This window comes from Colius striatus, chromosome 5 (assembly GCF_028858725.1).
Source record: "Colius striatus isolate bColStr4 chromosome 5, bColStr4.1.hap1, whole genome shotgun sequence".
In the NCBI taxonomy this organism is placed as follows: domain Eukaryota; kingdom Metazoa; phylum Chordata; class Aves; order Coliiformes; family Coliidae; genus Colius; species Colius striatus.
In genome coordinates, this window is record NC_084763.1 from 29,360,455 (window position 1) to 29,375,969 (window position 15,515).

Consider the following 15,515-nt stretch of genomic DNA (forward strand, 5'->3'; position numbering starts at 1 on the left):
AAGAATATTGCCTAAATGAAGGAATGAAAATGAAATCCATAGTCAGACCTCCTGTAATGGATTGCCAGAAATATAGTTTAATAGACATTTGAAATACATAGTATTTTTAGAATTATTTACTGATAGGAAGATTTGCAGTAAGCCCTTTAGTAATGAAATTGAGAAATATTTTAAATTATTATCATTTGATTACACTTTCAAAACAAGTTTTAAATGAATGAATGGTTTCTCTCTAGCTTTTCCTTTAGTCTCTAGAGATGTCATGAGCCTAGGTATGGAGATTCTATTGAACTCTACATTTGTAGATAAATTCAAAGAATAACAAGAACTACATTTAAAAAAGCCACTACTTTTACTAATAAACACAATATGCCAGAGCTGGATGAGAGAACTGTGAGAGCATCACAGATTTGCTTTTACATAGATCCATTGGCTCCAACACTTCATAGATCATGCTAAGAAGCTGCATATGTGTTCTAGACTCTGTCGGTAAATTATCTCTTTCCATGTCACAGAATGTAGTAATATTTTCAATTGCTTATAATGAGAGAATTTAAACTTTTGTGTCTGCTTCTTCAGAGGAACTGGATCCTAGGTATGGTGGCTGGTTTTAGTAGAATATTAGACAACTGTGGCATTGTTAACCCGTAACTGGAAGTCAATTTCTAGAAAAAGTTTTTGGTGTTGTACTATAATGCTGCATTTTTTTTTCCATTTGAGCAACAATGTGCATACATTTCTGTTTTGAGGCCAGGGTGATTTATTGAGTTTCTAACACTTTATTTTGCAGCTGGACATTATTTTTGTGCTCACAGGTACACTGCATGTTAATTAGTTACCTATGGGTTGGGTTTTTTTTAATTTCACAACAGTAGTTTTTGTAATTGACAAAGCAATTTACTGCATGTGTGCTTTCTGCACCCCAGACAAATACCCTAAAATGTAATGCACTTTTCTTTCTAGTCTAGATTGTTAAGAAAGGAATTAGTTGTGACTAATTGCCAATTAATTTACAGTGGTTTTAGGAAGGAGGGGGGGAAAAAACAATTGCACCTACTAATTAAAATTTAAAATATTCCAAAGTGTCATCTTTAGGTGTCTGTGGAATACATAATTTCCATTTTAGTTCTGCACTGGATCTGTAACAACCCTGAGCTTGACAGCTCTATTAATTTAAAACCTCAGTGATACTTATTAGTACAAAACATGAAAAAAATGCCATTAATCATTTATTTTAATTTTGCAGCTCTGTCATTTTCTCGATATGTTTTAAAATTATGATGACACAATAATGTTTTCCAATCTACCTGTGTGAAGGGGAAACGGATCACACTACTTAGGAGAGAGACTAGAGTATATTATTAGAGCTTAATTAATGCCAAACTGATTAGATTTGATTGCACTTTGCACAATAATATTGTTAAGAAATTTATTTAAAAGATGTGTTGTGTAATGCTGTATTTTAAACAACTGGTCTAGATCTGAAGAGATTTTGACCACATAATGTGAGTCACAGGTTTTGTTCTGCGCTTTCTACAGTCTATAGATCTTATTCATATCATGATAACCAATCCAACTCTTCATCATCAATAGGAAGACAGGAGTATTTGGCACTCGTGATGTAGAGGTGTTACATCAGGAACAGGAAGGTAATCAGTACATATTGTAGAAAAAGCAACATAAAATCTAAACTAACTGGCCTAAAATATATAGTTATCACAGTAAAATTAAAGATGTTCGTTGCATTTCATTTAGTTAGATGCATTGTCTTAATGTGGCTTCAGGGCACATTTTGAAACTCTGACCTGCTCCTGAAACAAATACATGTCTAGTTTATGCATTTATAAATATCTTTTGTATCACAAATTCAGGCTATTCCTTTATTTGCTATCAACAAATAGAGAGCACTTATTATATTTTCTTTTAAGAATTATGGTCTTTTTTAAATTAGATTAAGTGTTCCCATGAATACATCATTGGGCACACTTTCTAATACTGGAAAGGTGACTTCAAAATTGCAAGTGCAGTATTTTTCTGCTAAACCTGTTTACTAGATATACCAGCCCTTTAAATTTCTGTGGTCATGAACTCATAAGACACAATCTTGGCTTTAGATAGTGAATGAGAGTTCTGCCATTGGCTTCAACAGTTTGAGTTTAGCGTATAACGTTGTGTGACTTACAACAAAATCCACACTATCTTAGCAGTTCAAGTGGTTATTTTCTTTCTCCTAAATGGAATTTTGTTGTTTCCTCATTTTGCCTATGTTTAAATATCATTTTGTGCCAAATATGCCAAATAGTGTGTTTTTTTTCTCCAGCAGCACTTCTGGCACTCCCCTAATTTATGTTTAAGTCTCCAATACATCACTTTCAGTCTTCTGTCCTACCTTGACATCACTGTTTCTCTTTCTGAGACCCTTAGTGCTGCTTTCTATCTCAAAGCAGGTACTAAAATGCTAATATGAAAACAGAAGCAAAAGAGCCCAGGTCAGAAATGCAGTGTCTGAAAGTCTTGAGAAAGGCAAAATTAGGCTATTTTAGGCAAAAAGCAAAATGATCCAGAATATATTAAAAATGTATTGATCTCTTTTTATCATTCAAAAATAAGATGGGTTTTTTGTGGGTTGTTTTTTTCAGCAGAATAAGGAATCAATGCTTATCATTGTTAACTGATGCAATGTTAACATATGCTACAATGCATAAGTTAAGAAATATGCTTTAAGCTTGTGCTTTATTTTTATATTTTCAGAATGTAATATTTTACACTCCTGGAATTGTGCCAATTTATAAGTGTTGAAAATATGTCTAGGAAAAATGTATATAGGAAGGACTCTGTAGCCATGTGCACAAGTGGTTAATTCACATTCAGGCATCTTAGCTGATCTCAGCTGATAGGACACAACATACTGAAGAGGTCATGATCTCCAAAACAGATGGCTCAAGCCAAAAAAGAACATTACAAATGATAAACATTTTCTCAACATGCAATTGCATTCATCCTCAGCAGCAGTGAACAGCTACAATCCAACACACAATCTGTACAGGGTCTCAGGATTACCTCACCCCTTCATATTAAAGCCATCTTTTGGACTTTTCTCTTTCATTCAGTTTAAATGGAGTTACTATGTTTACCTCTGAAAGGAAACTCTGAAGCCATTCCTACTGCTACATCATGGTCAAGTCTTGACAATAGGCTGAACTCTTATGACTCAAAAAATTCACTCACAGCAGCTACAGATTACTTCTTACATTGATCCTCAGGATCAGGTTGATGTCATCACTATTCCTGAGCCCCAAAATATGTCTTATCAAGCTGTGAAAGTTACAAAAATCCCTGAGGCAATTTTCCATGACCAGATCATCAGCTGGTATAAAGTGACATCAGTGGAATAACACTAATCTACCCCAACTATAGATTTGGCTTCCAAAGAGGTGCCTGAAGCAGAATTTCTTGTGAGAAAATATGTTGATACCAGTCTTTAAAAGTGAGCATTATTATCCATGTGAAATTAATCTACTTTCCCCAAAAAAATCCCATATGCTAAATTTGATACTAATGAACAATGTTGACCAAAAGGGGTCACATATGAAATTTTAGACTAACGAACTAAGGTGGCATGTAAATGAGCATTTTGACAGTAAAGCAGAGGATCTAATAGAGTTAAGCCAACCCACTCATTCTGTTGGGTTTTTTTTTTTATGTTTCTATCTACTTATAAAGTAAATTTCAACACCAAGAAATGTCCTGATCTGTATTTTAATGAACCTCTGCACGCGACATACATTTTTTGTTTCATTACTATTAGTGAATGACAAGTGAAGGATATTCATTTTAACTTGAAAATGTCAGGTATGCACTTTAAGAGATATATTTTTCCAGTTTTTAATGAGGTGGTGGTTCTTTTTGAAGGAAATACCCATCTCTGATGTGGGTAGTGTGCAGGTGACAACTGATATTTAATAAGTGATGGTTCTTGTATTAGTCGTAGTTCAGTAAAGAAAATGTCTCGGATTGCTTTTGAAAAACTCTTAGCATCACTAGCCCAAAGGCAAGATGTGACCTTTTTATTACATAATGAGAATCATTTATTATCTTACAATGTATCTTAAAGTCACAGACAAAATGCCACTTTGATAATTGCTTTCAATTAGCTTTGAGCATAGCATACATTCATAAAATGTCTTCTCTAATTTAGACTTGAATTAGAGAAAATTGCAGATATAATCTACTTTAAGGTTGTCTCATTTAAGGTGATTCGTAGTTTTATATCAAAAAAATCAAAAACGGTGGCTTTAGAGCAGACTTACAAAGTATTTTAAGTAGTCTTTTCAGTATTTGAGCCTATTCTATTAACAATTAATTAACAAATTGGAATGCTAGTTCATTTTTTGACCTTTTTTGTATATTAACATTTGACTTTTGTTCATAATGATTATTCTGAAATTAAGAAGTGTCCTGTGTTAAAGAAATAGAACTTGATTAGATATATAAATAAAGACATAGCTTATATCTTAATAACAGGCAACAGCTTGGTCTGTCAGTATGTATGTATTTTCCAACTTCTGAATTCGTATTCATCTTGTAGATATGTCCAACAGCAAGCAGTAAATTCCACACTCCAAAAGTAAGATCACATATTGGCATGTATTTTATGGCATATAATTTTTAATATTGATTGTGTGTATAATTTAAAGTATTTGTGGAAACAGTGATAACACATAGATTGCTTTGCTGCAAATGTAACATGATTAATTAAAAATACAGGTATTTTGAGTTCATCTTAGATTTAATGAAGATTTGAAAGTTTCCTATAAAGATAATTATGGCATCTGAGCTACTTGGATTTGAACTAGCTCAAGGGTTAACTCTGATTTTTTTTTCTTTCCCCAGATAAAAATTACTCACAAGAACCAAGCCCCTATGTTGATGGGACCTCCTCCAAAAACCGGTCTTTTCTCTTCTATCATCAAAAGAACAAGGAACCACAGCAAGGAATAAGCCTATGTAGTTTAATTTTTAGAAAACCACTTAGCTTTGTTGGGCTTTGGAATATTTATGCTGGAAAAAGAATTTTAGAGTGTCTTCTACTTGCAAAATCATGGATTTTGGTTTAACAGTTTCTGTAACTGAGCTACTGTAAAACTATGCTACTAGAAAAAATATTGTCACAGTTTTGTAGGCGTTTTGCATGATGAAAGATGTTTACATAAAGTGATAAGACATATTTTTTGTTGCATGTGTTACTGTTTACTAATCTATGGGCTAATTCTGCCATGGAATATGGAAAAAAAATGCCATGGGTAATTTGATTTTCTCTCTTTTCCATTTCCTTTTTTTCTTCTACAGTGATCATATGCCATAGATTCAATGGCATCTCTTGAATCAAACATCATCACATCGATAACCAATTAGACCTACTTCGGAGTCAAGTTTACTTCAAGTCTCATTGACCTGTACTTTTAGTTTATCATTTCTTTCTACCCTATTTTTATTTATCTAAGCATTAACATATTATCTCTAATTCTGATAACACCTATATTTGTGCGTAACTATACCCACTGAAAACATCTAACAATGTGTGCAGTATTCAAATAATCATGATTACTCCTGTGTAATTTTTTTGTAAGACTTGAAGTTAGTGTAAGTTTGAGCAAAAACTGTAAGGCTAAAGAGATCGTGCTAAGAGTGAAGATATTTACAAAACCAGACATTGATGGTGTTTGTTGAAACACTAGAATTATTTTAATGAGCAATACATCTCTGTGACATGGCAAACTTTAAATCATTCTGCATATTGACTGATAGCATAATGCATATGCACACAAATAACCAAAGCTCATGCCTAATAAAGTGCATTTACCACCAAAGATTTAGTGAAGGATGCTTCAGACAAATTAATAAATGCATAATTAATCAAGTTCACTGGAGTAGACTTATTTCTGAAAATTTACAATTCTTTTGATTACATTGGCAAGGTCCAGACCAATGTTAGTATAGGAAAAAAACATTAAATTAATTGTGAGTAAATACTCACTTTTCATTTGTTTCATAAGTTGATAGACATAGACACATACTCAAATTCTGAGACACAGACATACTCTAAATATTGGCAAATTAAGCTTATATCTAATTTTGTTGTCATTACTGTTTATAAATTTATGACATCCATAATTTACTCATCCTCTAAATTAATCTCTTAAGGAAAGGATAAATTGTTATCTAATCCCCTTTTGTAGTCAACTGTGTGGAATCAAAACATTTCTTGTAATAAACTTGAAGGAGGCAATTGCTCAGGTTTTTACTTTCTTAGCCCTCTGAGAGACTTCCTAACAGCTTAGAAATCATAATACAGGGATTTGTCTGAGGTTTGCACAGCACTGTCTAATGTTGAAGGGAAGTCCTAGAATGGCAACTTTTTTCAGTCTTGCATATAAGTAGTCTCAATCAATTTTTTTTTTTGCATTTCCTAGCATTGTTCTTTGTTCAGAGGGAGTTGCTTCTCAGCTCTGCATGTCTTAAGTTCTCAGAGATTTCATCAAAAATCAAACAAGGAAAAAAAAACTTTGCTTGAAATGCATGATTTGCCATTTTATGTAGACTTTAAAATGTTAATGATTTATTAAATCTATTTTTCTATTGATTCACTCATCCATTAAAAAAATAGTACTTCATCATTCTGTAGTGCACGGTACTGTGCATGTATTTAAATAAAGTTACTATCATTTGTTCTTCAGTATAACAATTCGACAGAGTCCTAATTTATATAACAGACACTCAAATAAAAGTCAGTATATAGTTGGTAAGGATTATGTCTTTGAAATAGTCTTGTTCTGTAAACATTAGGAGGTAAATACCAATTACTACTATGTTCAACATTAGGTAGAGGAATATGAGGACAATTTTTTTCTAAAAGTAAGATCATGTAATTCCCCATTTTTAGAGTCCAGTGATGTTGATAATTACAGTTACTTTAGGAGTAAACTAATACTTTTCCTGTACATTTTAAACACACATACAGAGAAACATTTGATGCACCTTTTAACTGAAAACATACAAAAAATATAGAGCAAAAGATATTTGCAAAAAAGAAGGAACTTGCTGACATAATATTACATAAAGTGTACATTGGTTTTATGAAATCGAGGTTGCAGGTGATAAATATTTTCACATAACTTGACATAGGATTTTCTACCAATACTCTCAACTTTTTGTGGCAAAAATGTGTTTAATGGTAATATGTAATGTGCTCTCTATGATTATCTCATGAACATTGTAATTCTGAAAACAAATAAAATTATACTAAAAATAAGCTATTATTTAATAATGTATGAAGTTTTAAATGTGCCAGTGTGTGGTATCAAATGGTTCACAACACACTTTTTCACATAAACAGGGATAATTGGTTTCATGTAATTATAATTACATACAATTCTGACTAGACATATAAAAGGTAAATCAGATCTGTTGGCCCGTATGTATAAAATTCTCACTGTAGCAAAATATAATGGAGCAACCATTTTACTATAATGGTGCTTATAGCAGTGACAGTCTGCCTTTCTATTAATCTTGTTTGGTTGTGGGGTTTTTTTAGCAAGGCCTCTAATAATTTAAAACCATGCTTATGTTGAAAGTATTAAAGATGAAGAGAAAGTCTTAGAGTGTATAAAACAATCTGAAAGGAAAATACTTTGTTTAATGAAAGAGAACCCTTTTTTCAGCTCAGCGTGCACAGAATTGGCATCATAAAATTACACTTTTGTGTAGGAAATGAAACAAATAATATATGCGTGTATCTTCATACAGCTGGAATAGATGCACTGTTCTTACATAGACTGAAAAGTAGTAGCTGTAAACATTCCACTATTTACAATGAAGCATTAAGACATCATTAATGATGTTTGCAATATAAATGGAAATTAAAAATATGTTATAATTATGTCTGACACTGGATTTGCAAATTTTTCATCTCCGTACTTGAGCATTACAGCTGGGCAGTGTGCTGAGGAAAGAACATGATGTCTCAGGAAGAAACCTTAACTTCTGAAATTGGTTAGCATGGCTCTCACTTCATATGAGTTCCTGTTAAAAGGAGGTGGAAGCAGAATTTCTTGCAAAGACAAATACAGAATTACCGTTTCCAGTACTTGCAAGATATTTGTATGCATATCATCACAATTATTTCAATCTGGAGGTTAGACCTTGTGATTTAGGCTTATTGGCGTGTGTACGTGTATGTGCATGCTAGATCAGGTAACATGCTGATGTGCTTATGACTTTGATGAGCTAGGAAACAGTATTAGTTTCTGAAGCAGAAGTAGATGTTCCATAACACTTCCTAACTATATAGTATTGCACGTAAACCACAATTATGATTAGCTAATATCCAAAATTATTTCAGGCAAATAAAGTCACAGACTTCAACATATTTCAAAATACCAGTGTAAGAATGAATATAGTCATCAAAGAATGTGTGAGTTTGATGTAATTATCATAAGAAAGGGAGAATTTTTTTCTTAATCTTTTCTTTATTTGCTGATCTTGTAGCTATTTAGTGATTATTAGTGATTTAGAGTACTACCACTATTCTGTGACTTATTGCCTTAAACCTCAGCTAGCTTCTGGTGTTTGTAATTCTGACTAAGACTTTCGGAGGAATCACTTCAGAGAAATGTTGTAATTTACCTCTCTGTAAGAGCATCTAGAAAGAATGGCTACAAAAATGGGGGAAAAGATCCAGGAATAATTATCTCTAGACAAGGAAGCAGGAGAAGATCAGAGAACTCTGCTAAGGAAGGGCAAAACAGATGCTGAAAGTGATGTGTGAAAGGAGTGAGTCACTCCAAGGCAGCCCACAGAAATGGTGGTATGGTGCCTAGAAGGCCAGATGAAGGTGCTCAGGGATAAGGAACAGTGATGTGCCAAAGATATCAATGAATTAGATTGGTCAAAAGACCTCTTCTGTTTACAGAATCACAGAATGGTGGGGGTTGGAAGGGACCTTTAGAGACCTAGTCCAATTCCCCTGCTAAAGCACCTAGATCAGGTTACTCAGGAACATGTCCAGGTGGGGTTTGAAAACTTCCAGAGAAGGAGACTCCACAACACTCCTGGGCAGCCTCTTGCAGTGCTGTCACCCTTACAATTAATTAGTTTTTCTTTACATTTTAGTGGGATTTTTGTGTGTATGTGTTCCATCTTTCATCCATTATCCCATTTAGCCTGTTTTTTAGGGCTAAAGAATGTGAGTAGTGTTTCTTACTTTCATGGGGAGAAAGATTAAGAGGAGTTAGGCCACAAAAGAGAAAACAATTCACCTGAAAAAAGGACTTGAGAGCAAATGGGAATTGAAAACTGGTCAAAAGAAGTTAAAAGACTTGCTAGGACTGTGTTTATTTCTGAGTACTTTCATACCTTGGAAAAAAACAAATGCTTTTCCTGTTAAATAGCATTTTGCCAAACTGCTAAGTAGTTAGCATGAAAAGAAATAAATAACTTTAAAAAGCTGAGGTGGGCCTGGGAAGTGCTACTCAATGTTTTATGCAAGAGTGGTGAAGATCATTGTCAGTCTGTTGTCAGATAATTACTGCTTATCTCTAACTCTGTCAGGTCTGAAAGCATTTTGTTTCTCTCTTCTGTCCATAAGGAAGGAAACTTCTTGTGGTCCTGCTGAGATGAGTAAAAGCCTTACTGTAGCCCTGACTGGAAAATAAATAAAACATAAGTGAGATCTAGAAGCTTAATCTGTTAAAGAGATATGAAGTAATAGGTTAAAATCCACAGCATTTAAGGCTCTGAAGGTGTACCAGGCTGTAATGACTGAGGATACAAATTCTCTTCAGGTCTGTCAAGATTTGTTGGTGTCTGCCCATCCTGGACTTGCACTGTGGGGAGCCTCCTGGCTCTTATGCCCCATTTATGCTCAGACTATGGATTTTCAGTGGATTTGAAAATAAGGAGGTTTGACCTTTCCTGTTCTAATTTGTGTGTCTATGGCATGGATATGGATGGAGTTTTCCTATTATCAGATTCTCTTAATTTTGCAAATTGAGCTGAAGGAGAGGAACTTCCCTAGACCAGTAACTTCCATTATGGTAAATTGTCTGACTGCTTCAAACTATAAATAGGCTAAAATACATTCTAGGCTACTAGAATCTCTTCATGGAGATGTTTTAGAGGTTGCTTTTTTTTTTCTTTTAGATTCATGACTTGACTACCTGAGAAGCACCTCAGGGCTCTCTTTAAATATAATTCATACAAAGAGTAAGTGATAATCATCAGGCCTTGTTTTTTATAGAAAGCTCTTAGTTGTGCTGATGGTAAAGTATCAGTTTTGTAGTGAGGTGCCCGTTTCTAATAAACATGAAAAATTATTTTCTCAGTCTGAATGAGCAGAAAATATCTTGAGTTTTCAGACCACTTTTTAGTCTAAGGTCGATTATGACTGAAAACACATAGCTGCTGATTGGTCTATCTGAAATAAACTCTTGTTTACTTGGTGTTTTTACCTGTGGTCAAACTCATATGCCATGAAGGAGCACAACCATTTGCATGAATAAGTAGCTTTTCTGGCCTGGGAAGCAAACAATTCTTACTCTTTTGGTGGAACTAATATTTATGGGTCAGGTAGTTTAGGATGATTTGGGAAGGAAATAGGTATGCTAGATTTTTCTTTTTAGTAGTATGACCTTGTTGTAGTAATACATACCTGTAGATTAAGGAATTTTCACCTCTTTTACATCAATTGCATGGCTTTCTATGACTCTATTCTGACCAGTTATGGCCTACTTTTAATGGTTCAATATAGTTTACAGGAATAATCTAGAAAGATTTGGTCCAACTATCTATTCTAAAAAGTCAAGCCTTGCATTGAGATGCAAATTGTCAATTGTCACTAGTGCTAGTAAAAAATCTCTTAGTCTTTGTTACATCAAAATGTATGAAATTATGGTGAGTAACCTACCTTTCCTGATCTTTTTTTTCCACTGCTTCCCCATAGTGGAGCCAATTCAGATTTGCCTTTTTAAATGTCAAAATATTTTTTCCTTAAATGTTGAAAGGAAGTTTAAGCTTTTAATATTTCATTAATTAGTTCTCTTTCATTAATGTAGTGCTTAACTCATATTTTAGTATAACTGACTTTTCATTTTAAAAAGCAAAGTGTGAACGAAAATATGCTCTTATTTTATTTCAATATGAATGTAATTCTTATTTCCTTCTGGAGAATTTAAATTCAAGATCCTGAAATGAAACTTTCAGCATTTGTGCTGCTGCAATTGTCACTAGACTAAAAGCCCACACATCAAATTCTAGTCTTTATATAACATCTCTGCATTTTGATTATTCCAATAGCTACACAGCTCCTGAGGATTATCTTCAAGCAGTTGGCTTTTGATTCATAGTTCTTCCCCTTTCAGATTTATTTGTCAGTTCGGGTCTATCTTTTTGCCAAAGAGATAAAATAAACAATCTTAAAAGTTATTTCACAGAGCCTAAAAATTTCCCAGAGATATTGATAATTCTCTCAAAAAACAGCACTGGACTCTAGTTTTCACTAAAAATAATACGTGTAGAAAGTAAGGCAAATCCCGTTGTCAAGTTATTGTAATTGTTATACAGTGAGTAACAGAAGAATATTTTAGACTAAGTATTATAAAAGAAGTTATTGACAAGACAGATATTATGCTTGTATTTCTGCTAAGGTTCTGCTAATTCAATTGACAATAATCATTTGATAACATTGGTAAGACATTTATGCATCACCAATTCACAAAATCACAAAAATCTTGTCCTTAATGTGTGTCTCAGGCTTTCAAGTGAATTATCAAAAAATACTGTCTAATGTCCAAGCTGTGAATTCTTTTCCTCTCACAGTCACTGAAAATCTGTGTACTGCCTGCTGTTTTTCTATTCTTTCTTTGATTGCAGTACATTTTATCACTAAGTAATGTTAGAATGTCTAATCCAATTGATATCATGTTAAAGTCTTTGCTGTGGCAATCATCAGTCTTATTTTTATGGTCTTGGGACAAGAAGTGAGTGGACTCACATGAGGACTTTAAGAAAATGTTATGTTCCTTTGGTGCAAGATAAGGTTCTCTTCTTCTGGTGGGAATCCTGTCACTTTATCAGATATAACAACTTTCTCTGCCAAAGAATTGAGATATTTGTCAGTGTGAAATGGTCTCTAGTTTTTTCTTGGCTTGTCTGATGGATCTTGGACAAAAAAATAAATCTTATGGCAGATGCCAATTTCTCCCTGCTGGTCTGTGTGTAGAAATATGTACTACCACAAGAGCTAGTCAGAGCATTTGAATTCAACCTGAACAGTTGTGTTTACAATTGAGAGCAGAGCAGAATTCCTGTGGTCCACACAGGCTGAAGTTTGAATAAACTATTAGAGGTTCATAAAAGGGATAAATGTCCTTTACTCATGTCCAGAGTGACAGCTGTCTAAAACTGTAAATAAGGTAATAAATAAGTCTTTAACACTCATTTGTCTGCACAACATTTATGGTGTTTTCTTATCTCAGATAAGCACAAATTGTATTTTTAAACTATTTCTACTGTGTGCTTCCTCCACAAAACACAGAACATACAAAAACAGATCTTAACCAATGTAGGGGGAAAAAAAAAAGTTTTAAGGAACCCAAGATACCTTCTGGTCCAACAGGACAGCAAAAGGATTTGTAAAAAAAAAAATCACATCATGCTGCCTTCGTCTCTTCTCAGTAAAAGTCTGCAAAAGACGGAGTTCGGGCCAACTTACAATCTCATTAATTGTTTCATTCTAACTTGTTTATAAATTAATTTGGAGAATTGCTGTGATATGAACCTCATCAGAATATGCAGCCACAACTGTGTAAGGGAGGAGTGAGACTATTTTGCCAGATTTCTATCGCTTTACATATGACATCTCTTCTGTAAAATTTTCTTGATTAGAAGCAGCTTACTTCAAGGTGCAGAAAAACAGTGGCAGTCATTATTTGTTTAATTACTTGGTTTCTTTAAGGTACTATTTTTATTTTTTTTTTTTTTTTAGCACAGCTCTGCAATGGCTACTGTGAATTTTTTTGGGGGGGAAGAATGTTCAATACTGTATGGGAGATGGCAGCATATAATATAAAGAATTTTTGTCATGCTACCTCTGCTACAATGGTGTAGATCCACTTGACAGCATTTAAAGTCTACATGAAGAATGTGATACTGTTACTGAAATCTGTAATGAAAATTCACTCTCCAAACCAGTTTTTATACCTGAGAAAGCCAACATTAGCTTACTGCAGAGGTGTGTCCTTGGGGGAATCTCTCCTTCTAACAAGCACACCAAGAAACAAAGGAACACTCCTTATAAATATTAAACAAAATTAATACCTACCTGCATACCTGTTACGTATGGAATACAAGGTGACATTTAACATCATTGAAGTGGAGAGCTGAGAAACAGTCTCATATGTTTAGCGTGTATCTCTTAGCTCATTGTCATACTATGGGGTGTTAAATGAGTGCTATTACTATTATAATTAATATAATTGTACATATTACATATTGTGTAATAATTATATAATATAAATTAATAATAATGTTATTGTTAATGAGACAAAGATCTCACTTTGGGCACCCTGCAAAGTTGTTTCTCTGCTTGGTTCCACAGTTTATAGCCAAAACAGAACTTTATTGCTATTGTAAGGTTCTCTACCTGGGCTGCTTCTCAATGATTTTTCAGGCCTCCACTTCCCAGATGTCTGCACAACAGATAAGAGGACATGGGCACTTTTAACCCTTTGCATGTCATTCTGACATCATTCATCCCATTCAAATCAAGTCACTCAATTCAAAGCCTTGTATGAAATATTATATTAATTTAAGAGCGGTTTATGGGAATCTGTGGTGTCTGGTATCAATACTGAGTCATGGCTTTGAAGATTGTTTGAAATATAGCCTTTTTTGAGACAATGATAAAGTGAAGTAGGGATGTGGTAGGGAAGACTCCACTCCACCAAAATCATTGGTTTGCCATTGCAATCAGAGCCAGGGTTCTGTTCCTGCTAACTTGTGGTAGGGCTTGGAACATCTTTCCTATCTCAAGTGAAATGTATACAAATAAGTCCAAGAAAGGTATTGAGGAGTGTTGTGCGTTCACACATCTGTTACAACCTACTGAACCTTGCACCTGCAAAGTTTCCCCACACCATTGACCTGGAAACCAAGTCACTGGGTCTCTTACTTCAGACAGGTGCTCACATTTCTTTCTTGGTGTTTTCTGGTGTCCTTAGCAATATTATATTTCTGTCTCCAAAAACCTTGGCTTCAACGTGCCATGTTGGAAAATGTTTTTTCCTACACAGTACTATTGATTTGTGGTTAGGAATTATTCTGAGAAGTTTTTGAAATGGAAATTTCTCAGGTTAAGGGGAAAAAAAAAAAAAATCAAGGAGTTCATCTGTGTTGAAGCAAACACTGTAACTGCTATAACCAATCTCATAAGTGAGTCTTGCTCAGTTAAGGACCTGTCATTAAACTCCACCATATGAATCTCAAAGATATGAGAGTGGAGTTCACACATAGTTTTCTTTTTTGCATTTGCCGATTAGCATGTAAATTTCATGGATGCTATGTGTAAATGTCCCTCTCTTCTCCATATTCAGAGCCGTAAAATCTACTCTTAGTGCTTTGTATCACCCTACTGGGTTAATGTAACACCAAACTTGAGTACCAATAGTTACTTTGAATCTAGCTTTTAGGTTGTATGTGTTGAACAGAATATTGTCTTGGTATCAAATTCTTTACTGTTGCCTTAGGAGGCCCTGAAACAGTGCTGCAAAACCACTTCTCTGTAAGGCATAACACGACCCGCTCTTAATTTCTGCCCAGAGTATCTGCTGCTGTTGGATTTCTTGTCTTTTATGTTTAAAACAGCAGTGACCCAGTAGTAAGTCAGACCTTTGCCAGTGCTTAAATATCCACTAAGTGCTACATAAAAACTTTTTTTTTTTTTTTTAAAGCAGACATGTGTGCAAATCTTGATCAGCATGTTGCATATCAGAGGTATGCAAATTGTGTACAAAGTGTACATATGCAATCGTGTTTTCAGTATAGTTTAATGTCTGTGTACACTGACTGCTGTTTTGTCATTTCTGGCTGCCACAGTGCACACTGAAGCTTGTGCTCTCCTAAAGTATAAAGCCGCTCTCATAGCTCATTCATTCCAGTGTAAAGCAGTGTAAAAAAAGTGGAAAACAACATAGTAAAACATAACAAAACTTTTTGTGGCTTTTTTCTCCCAAACTGTAATCTGAATAATAGTGGTGACTTGCCAGAGGACCAAAAAAAAAACCAAAACCGAACTAAAAAAAAAACAAAACAAAACTGGTCTTATTCCTTAAAAAAATGTTGCATGTATAGTTATGGATTTTATTTTTCTTTCTGAAGTTAACTCATTGCTGTAATTCAGTGGTAAAAGAGAATACTGAGACTGAGAATACTTATTTAAAGTAGACATTTTAATTGTCACA

At 34.1% G+C, this 15,515-nt stretch overlaps 1 protein-coding gene across 1 annotated transcript in view; it reads left to right on the top strand.

The window, feature by feature from the left end:
- Positions 1 to 5,529, top strand: part of DGKB (diacylglycerol kinase beta) — a 324,193-nt gene extending 318,664 nt beyond the window's left edge. The window contains exons 25-26 of the mRNA XM_061996392.1: positions 4,894 to 5,007; positions 5,350 to 5,529. Coding sequence (XP_061852376.1) covers positions 4,894 to 5,001 — 108 coding nt within the window. The 3' untranslated portion in view covers positions 5,002 to 5,007; positions 5,350 to 5,529. The remainder of the gene's footprint in view (positions 1 to 4,893; positions 5,008 to 5,349) is intronic.
- Positions 5,530 to 15,515: the final 9,986 nt, after the last annotated feature.